This window comes from Limulus polyphemus, unplaced genomic scaffold (assembly GCF_000517525.1).
Source record: "Limulus polyphemus unplaced genomic scaffold, Limulus_polyphemus-2.1.2 Scaffold10968, whole genome shotgun sequence".
NCBI lineage: Eukaryota > Metazoa > Arthropoda > Merostomata > Xiphosura > Limulidae > Limulus > Limulus polyphemus.
In genome coordinates this window covers 5,228-14,388 of record NW_013676578.1, presented here as the reverse complement: position 1 = coordinate 14,388, position 9,161 = coordinate 5,228, and the positions used below count along the sequence as shown (strand labels likewise).

The 9,161-nt window shown below is 33.2% G+C and overlaps 1 protein-coding gene across 1 annotated transcript in view; it reads left to right on the top strand.

Moving 5' to 3' along the window:
* LOC106476590 overlaps window positions 1-5,432 on the top strand; it is a gene marked incomplete at its 5' end in the record, with an annotated part of 6,830 nt that extends 1,398 nt beyond the window's left edge. Inside the window, 2 exons of the mRNA XM_013937236.2 lie at window positions 2,099-2,306; window positions 2,597-5,432. Coding sequence (XP_013792690.1) covers window positions 2,099-2,306; window positions 2,597-4,101 — 1,713 coding nt within the window. The remainder of the gene's footprint in view (window positions 1-2,098; window positions 2,307-2,596) is intronic.
* Between the last annotated feature and the right edge of the window lie 3,729 nt (window positions 5,433-9,161).

The following is a 9,161-nucleotide window of genomic DNA, read 5'->3' as shown; positions in this document are numbered from 1 at the left end:
GCCATTATATCTCCGCTTTATTTGTCGGGCTTATATACTAAAAAAGAGGGCGCCTGGAACAGACTAGAGTTGCCAGGAAAAGTCAAGATCCTTCTAAAAACTCCAGCGTCGCGTGACTTCCGCTGTCGTAACTGCACATTTTGTAGCTCAGCTTACATTATTTTAAGGAGTAAGAAGGACCTTTAAAATCAATAAAGGCTGGACATGGTCTTGGGGGTCAGTAACCAAACTGTGGGTTGAGATGTGACACAGTGCATTGTAACTGTGACAATCAGCCTCCTCGCTGTACAGTTAAGAGTATCTGCAAGTGCTGCTGATTGACTGCTCTATTTCTAATTAGCAGTTCTATACTAGGGTTTGCGACATGGCCCTTTTAGCCCATGTGTACTGCTCTATTTCTAATTACCAGTTCTATACTAGGGTTTGCGACATGGCCCTTTTAGCCCATGTGTACCACAATGGCAACTATGCTGTTTTAAGGGGGATGCCACTATTTTAAACTTGGAAATTTATTGGTAATTTACTATTTAGGAACGTTAAATAATTTCTTTTACCATAAATATTAATATTACAATAATTATAAATTATCTTAATGTTTAAATAATGTACTTTAGTATGTGATATATAAGTGTTCTTAATCTGTATAACTGTAGGATAAATGTTACCTATATAATTACTTATTGCTGGATTATTAATACTAATTAAATTGTTAATGTATCTGTAAGTTTAAATTAGCAACACAACTTGAATAATTAGACCCTATCAGTATACCTTTGTTTATAAATGTGCTTATCAAAATGAATATAATTATTATATCAGTAAAAAGTGAATATGTTTTTAATATTATTAACAGTAAAAGTTTGTTTTTCTACTTTTATAGATAAGTCAATAAATTGAATATATCAAATCATTAAGTGGTATAGCTGTAAGTAATGTAGTGTTTGTAGATTGTGTTTTATTTATAATTTCTTGTTATTTTCAATTATACAAAAATTATGCTTATTACGCTAGCCAACAAGTCATTTCCTTCAGATATAATTATAAGTGAGCTAGATATCTCTTGGAATGCTTATTCCAAATCTGTTTTTGGTTTTCCTCTGGCACATCAAGTTTTAGTGATGAGACCGATCAAATTTGAAAGGTTATTGCCTTAATTATAATTTCTTGTACATTTTTTTTTCGTAAGTGTGTACTGTATAAATTTAACCAAATGTATGGTGTGTATAACGTTAACTAGCCTAATGTGTGATTATTACCTAAATTGTGCTGAAATTAACACCAGTCGTGTTTTGATAACTAGATATGCAGATTTGGAATCAGCGTGCAAAACTGGTCTAGAAAAGTTTCATTACATCTTTGATGAGAGAAAAAAGTTTGATTTTTATTGACCAGTGTTATTCACATTTAACAAAGTGGTTCATTAATTTGCTTAATAAACTACAGGTTGTTTCACTATAGTTTTTACTATGCTAGAAATAATACAAAATTTAATGGGAGATTTTCGTAATTTAGGTATTGGTTATAGATATGGTAATTTTGAATATAAATTTTATTTAATATCAAATTTTTTACCGCTTCCAACAAATTCTTAATAATATCTTCTTTAGATTTATTTTGTAATTTAAAAGTTTGTGTAGTATCTATCTCATTAGTTACAATTACAATTATCGATGCGCACAATAATGTGTTTTTCCTGTATTTTATGGATTTTAGTATTAAATTGAAAAAAATGTTAAATTTATTGGATGTATATTACAATTAATAAAAGCTACTTAATCTTTAATTCTATTAATAATATAATATCGCCATTCTAAAAACCAATTTGGAGAAGAATTCTACACACACATATATTTAACAATATTAACTATGTTTCAGCCATATCCTGCATTTTCATACAAACATCATAATAAGTTGTTTGTGATTTTTTTTCCAACTTTAGAAGTTGCTGTAGGATATATAGTTTCTATTCAATTAATGTATTTTACAAAATATATTCAATGATTCAATTAAGTATTTAAAGACTTGATGAAAAAGCTATCTTAATTTTTATCGTATCGCTAAGTGAATTAAATAACTTCACATTCCTTGTAATTCTCAGGCTTCTGGAAGCCAATTTAGTGATGGGCATTACATGGTGGTCCCTGATGAAGAAGAAGTGTATGAAGAAATTGATCGTGACTCAAGTCAGCTCTCCGAGAAATTCTCCTCTATGTATGCTTCTATTGAACCGGAGAGATGCGAGCTTCCACCAGCACCTCCGACTGTGGAAAGTTTAAAGTCTGTTGCTAAGGCTCACTCTAGACAAGGTATCTGCATAATTAACAAACAATTGTTTTTTGTACAGTTTGTGTTTCTAATAATACATAAAATTTGATTGGATTAGGGGTATCACTCAAATATGAAACACAACAAGTAAGGTTAGTGTCTTTATGTGAAGCTTTAGAACAGTGGTTTCATTCAAATATGAAATGAAACACAACAGTAAGGTTAGTGTCCTTAAGTGAGGCTTTAGAACAGTGGTTTCATTCAAATATGAAATGAAACACAACCACTAAGGTTAGTGTCTTTATGTGATTTCTTTTTTTTATACTTTCAGCATCATTTGCCTCGGTAACTTCCTTTGAAAGCAGCGATATGATGGGTGCATCAGAAGATGGTGTTTGCCAACCTTTCATAGATGTCACTGGCCTTTATTCTGTAGTTGATAAGTCAAATAAGCAGCGACAAACTATTCATGTGACTGAAGGAGTGAACTTTCTACCTAGATCCAAAAATGAAGCACAAGGTATTGAAGAAATGTACGCCAAAGTTAACAAAAAAAGGCTTGGCTCATCTTCAAGTACATCAGGTGTGGAAACAACTGGAAGATATTCTACTGATGATGTGTTTGGTCCTCCAGTTCCCCCTAGAAGTCCAACATTTGCTATGGACATTTCACCAGATCCTCCCTCCATTATTCATTGCCATGCCATTTTTCCTGTGTTGACAGACAGTTCTTTCCCTACCACTTCTCCAAGACCTCAGTCAACTGATCTTTTAAGCAGGAATGATGATAATGAAGATAGCGATCCAGGATATGAACCAATAAAACTGCAGGTGAACACTACTAATGACCAAAGTTATGATGTAAAATGGAAAAAATATACTTCTAATGACCCAGATTATGAACGAGTAAGAGAAGACTCAGACGATCTGGGCTATGAAAATGTTGCTCAAAAATCTGTTAGAGACTTTACTGTAAATGGTTTTATATGTCAGAGTAGAGATGATAATGTAATGAGAAAGCAGAACTTAAAGCATCATGGGTATGAAAGTGTGAAGATCCTTCACAGAAATGATTCTGATGCGACAGAGTCGCATTACGAAAAGGTAAAGCCACGAGAGTTCGACAGTAACGATGAGTTTGGTGATCCAGACTATGAGCCTGTGAGATTGATTCAACGTCCTCAGAGTGAACCTGCAGATCCTAATTATGAAACAATACGGAGAGTGACACGGGCGGAAAGCGATGAGACTGATCCTGGATACGAGTGTCTTAAAAGTCCTCCTTTAAGCACAACATCCTTTGGTGAACCACCTTATGAAACCGTTCCAGGTGCAGATAATGGTATCAACGAACCAGGTTATGAAAACGTGCACCACCAGGACTCGGGAAAGGGTGAAAATACATCATGTCATGTGGAAGAATTCTTTAATAATCTGGTTGACCCTCCTAGTAGCCAGATAGAAGTACAAAGATTTTCATGCCCAGATGGAATAGTTAAACATATATATGGTAATACTCCAAACCAAAGTGATGATAATGAAGATTATTATGAAACTATACCGTCTCAAAGAGAACAGAAATCCTGTACGTTAGAAATGCTGTCTCAGTCAACTAATTGTATGGTAAATGAAGACGAAATTAGTAAGAATGAACAAGCAAATAATGTGATAATGAATTCTACTGGTACCAAAATAAAGCAAACAAACCTTAAAGAAGATAACATCAAAGTAAGTGAAACATCAGAAAGTGTTGGAACTCGAACGAAGGACAGAGATAACCAGAATTCATTGGTAGAGGACTTTTCAGAGTGGAGAATTGGTCCAGTAGAGGTCTGATAAAGAAAAGCACAAACATTTACTATTATAGGAGTAAAGTATTGATATGATTGCATACTGAATGAATTACAATCTTCCACTGGAACATCTTCCATAGTTAATTAGAACATCAATATCTTTAGAATGAGTATTAAAAGTATACTTTTTTTAGGAAACTATTAGTACAGTTGGGACTTACTCCCATTGTCCAAAAAATATATATGTAGATAACCAAGTACGTATTTGAAATATGTTAAACTTTCACTTTTAATGAATGTAGATAACCATGCATGTACTGGAAATATGGTAAACTCTCCCCTTTTAATGAATGTAGATAACCATGCATGTACTGGAAATATGGTAAACTCTCCCTTTTAATGAATGTAGATAACCATGCATGTACTGGAAATATATTAAACTCTCCCTTTTAATGAATGTAGATAACCATGGATGTACAGGAAATATGTTAAACTCTCCCTTTTAATGATTCTTATTGCATCACGTATGATTTATGTAGTTGTTTGTTTCTGTACAAGTTATAAAATGTTATAGATGACATAAGTGGCTGTAGTTTAAAAAATTAATGTCTTTTCAACTTATCTTACATTTTTTCTCTTTGTATTTAAAGTATTCTTGGAAGGATGGGTACAAACCGGCTATCTTGCGATTCTCAAAGTTTGATGAAATCTCTGGTTCCTATCGTGGAAATGTATATACAGGAGTAGTTATGATACTAGAAAGTGGAAATAATAGCCTAAAAGTATGATTGGATGTGTAAATCTAATTGTACAAAAGTATATTTCACTGCTAAAGTGGGGAATGTAAAAGAAATTGGACGTCCTTCTTTAAGGAAAACATGTAACCTGTAGCTGTTTGTGGTGCTTCAGGTCTTGATGGTTTGTTCTCAACAGTGGGCTAATGTTTTGTCAGTTTGAGTATATTATTTTTTGAGTTAAAAGCTTTTCGATACCACAGTTGTACATTTAGAACACACAGATTGTATAAGATATACTGTATGATTTAATAGTGTATTCGTTCTAGACACTGCTTAGTTTGTAATTTTTCAGGATTCTCTGAACCCATGACTTGATATATAGACTGTGTAGGCCTTGTAACTGATGGTTAACTTGACGTATAGACTGTGTAGGCCTTGTAACTGATGGTTAATGTGAGGTATAGACTGTGTAGGCCTTGTAACTGATGGTTAACATGACGTATAGACTGTATAGGCCTTGTAACTGATGGTTAACTTGACGTATAGACTGTGTAGGCCTTGTAACTGATGGTTAACGTGACGTATAGACTGTATAGGCCTTGTAACTGATGGTTAACTTGATGTATAGACTGTATAGGCCTTGTAACTGATGTCAAGTTAACCGTCACATTAACCATCAGTTACAAGGCCTACACAGTCTATACAGTTACAAGGCCTATACAGTCTATACGTCACATTAACCATCAGTTACAAGGCCTACACAGTCTATACTGTCAAGTTAAGCATCAGTTACAAGGCCTACACAGTCTATACGTCACGTTAACCATCAATCAGTTACAAGGCCTACACAGTCTATATCATGTTAACCGTCACATTAACCATCAGTTACAAGGCCTACACAGTCTATACACATCAGTTACAAGGCCTACACAGTCTATAGTCAAGTTAACCGTCACATTAACCATCAGTTACAAGGCCTACACAGTCTATACATGTATAGACTGTATAGGCCTTGTAACTGATGGTTAACATGATGTATAGACTGTGTAGACCTTGTAACTGATGGTTAAAGTGCATACTTCAAATTAAGGGAAAAACTTAAAGTGTATCATTGATTAACCTTGTATGCTCTTTCTTGCAAGGGTTCAATAAGTCGTATCCAGACATATTAATTTTTATGGTGTTTAAGCTAACTGAGAAGTCTGTTAAATCCCCAGTTTTGTAAATGTAACATTCTTGAACTAGTCTGTTGTGATTAAAGTACAGTGCAATGAAGACATACGAGAGGATCTCAAAAAACCTCGTATTTCTTATGAACCATGTATATTTTGTTTCGTTAATACTGAAAATATTAAGTCATGTTACAGAAATATATGTAAAAGCATAACTACAAAGGAATATTGAATATATAAAGCATTTTGTGTTTATTTTTATTCTTCTTGTTGATGCTAGCAAGTAATGTATTTGGTCACTGAGATCTGAATTCGCCTGGAAATCAAAACATCAGCAACAGTTCAAACATTCCTTCCAGAAGTCGGTTGGAGCTTGGAAATAATTTTTCTATCTCTAACTACAATTGTGTCAGTTCCTTAAATACTGTAAGATTTTTTGTTGTTGATGTAAACCTAGATTAAGATGTTATCTATAGAACTGTTTCATGATTTTTTGATAAGTAGGTGTCCTGATATTTATGTGATATAACTAGGTTGTTTGAGATTTAACTACATCCTCTGTACTCTACTTTCAAGCTCTCATATCTAGCAAAGTATTAAGTATATACATAGTTTTCCAAATAGACACTTGCTGTTTCTTAACAGTAAACGGTTAGGGTAAGTATGTGGATATAATTACAAGCACTTTAAAAGATTTTTGTTTGATAGACACTATTTATTTATATATTGCAGCCTCTAAATTCTCCTAAGGTGTTTGTAAAAGTGCACCATGTTAAATTAATTTTTGATAATTTAGTTTTGTCACATATAAAATCTGTTACGAGACATTGTACTTATTATAAAATTTTGTTGTACAGTCGATAGTCTTAAAAAAAAAATCTGTTTTCATTTCCTTGCTTAAGGTGCTATTCTTTAGTTACACAAAAAAAATCCACGTGCAATTTTTGTGCCAAAATAAATTTTTAAGAGTGAATTATTGGATATTTATATAATTGGTCACTTTTTTCTTTCAACTGTTAATTTTCAGTTTTTAACTGTTCAACATTTTAACAGTAAATTTAGTTTCTATCAATGATACTCTTAGTTTAGTTTCAGTAGTTGGATAGATGTGGTAGTTCTGTAAAACTATATATTAAGAAACAAGGCTTAATTGTACCCATCTAATAATGTTTATTTCAAGCAAAACTGTTTAGTTCAGGATTACATATTACCATAGAGAACTGTCTTATATCATCAAAACACTAAGTGTAAGAAGGGATTACGGAGAAGTTTGTATATTCTGATTTTGCTCAACAATAGTGGAAATACTCGGTACAGGGTTGTGTTTTAAATTATCCAACTTGATCTTGTAATGTAGTTACAAATATTCAACAAAATTTAAAAAAACTTAAAAGAGAACTCAGCTGTTCTGTGTTTTAAAAAAACTCTTAACAAATAAATCTATAGAACAACCAGATTATGCTTTTTTTAACAAAGAAATAAACCAATAGGAAAGCCAAAAATTAGTTAATATTTCATCTAATCAAAGTGATTCTACCTATTGAAATGTAAGCTGTTTTTAATTGAAGATTTGCTTTTATTTTCAAATTATATTTAAGGATTAATGTGTTTTAGTCCTAAAGTTTGACTGAACTTTGGATTCTACATATATTGAAATTATTTGCTTTTAAACCAAAACTTAATTACAGAAAAAAGTTTGTTTTAAAAATGTCTTAAAAATATAGAGACCCCTAGTGAGTGTAAAACATACTCCTTTGGCTATTATTATGTATAGATATATTTATTTATTAACTATTGTACTGTGATGTTTTAGATTGCTATCAGTAAACTGTTTTTGTTATGGCATAATATTTTTTAAAAAAGTGTTATCTGAGATGTTGTTTTAACAAAGGTTTTGTATAAAGAAATGTTGATATGGCTATGAAGTATTGTTTATAATCTCATTTCTGTGATGTTTGTTTTGTTATTTGTTTGTTCGTGACTAGTTATACAACAAAAGAACCACACATCACACGTGATATTGTAGTATCTAACTTGAAGAACACATTTGCACCTATCCAGGCCCATACACAGAATGTTTGAAATCATCATCGTCATCCTCAGGAAGGTCACAATCCTTCACTTCTGTCTGTTCTGTGTTTTTCTCACCAGGTATTCATATTTTGCTATATCTTTAATATTTGTTATCCACTCTGTACCATTTCCCTTCTAATAGGACTCGCTGGATGTTGTCTCGTCTCATCATATGCTACTTTTCTCAGCTTGATTGTTGGTACAACATACAGTTTCACATTCACCATACTGGAACTTCTTCAGTTGTTATCCAGGATCACCTTTCTCTACACCGACATATTAAATGCTTCCAATTTGTTAATCAATGCTTGTGTCCATGTTTCACAGCCATATAACAGAGTTAACCATATATAGACAGCCATATAACAGAGTTCCTTGTTTTTACTATTATGTTCTTTGATGTCAGACTTGTTTTCATACTATTAAAGGCACCTCAATCCTCTTCACATTTTCCATCACCTGTTATGGTCTGGCCCAAGTATGTGAATTTCTCTACTTGTTGTATGTCTTTGTCTTCTTAGCATTCGTTTTCATTTCATACCTCTCTCCTGTGTTATTTACAATACCAGCCAACAGTACAGTGTTATCACCATATCTTAGATTGTTTATCACCATACCACCAATTTAATACCTTTATTATTCTCAATGCAATGAAAGATGTGTACAAACATGGGAAAAGGACACATCCCTGACGTACTCCCCCTTTAATGGGAAAAGGACACATTCCTGACGTACTCCCCCTTTAATGGGAAAAGGACACATTCCTGACGTACTCCCCCTTTAATGGGAAAAGGACACATCCCTCACGTACTCCCCCTTTAATGGGAAAAGGACACATCCCTCACATACTCCCCCTTTAATGAGGAAAAGGACACATCCCTGACATACTCCCCCTTTAATAGGAAAAGGACACATCCCTGACATACTCCCCCTTTAATGGGAAAAGGACACATCCCTGACGTACTCCCCCTTTAATGGGAAAAGGACACATTCCTGACGTACTCCCCCTTTAATGGGAAAAGGAAAACATCCCTCACGTACTCCCCCTTTAATTTGTATTTCTGGTGATAATCACTTTTCAGTCCTTATTAATGCTTTTTGGTTCCAATACAGATTTGGTA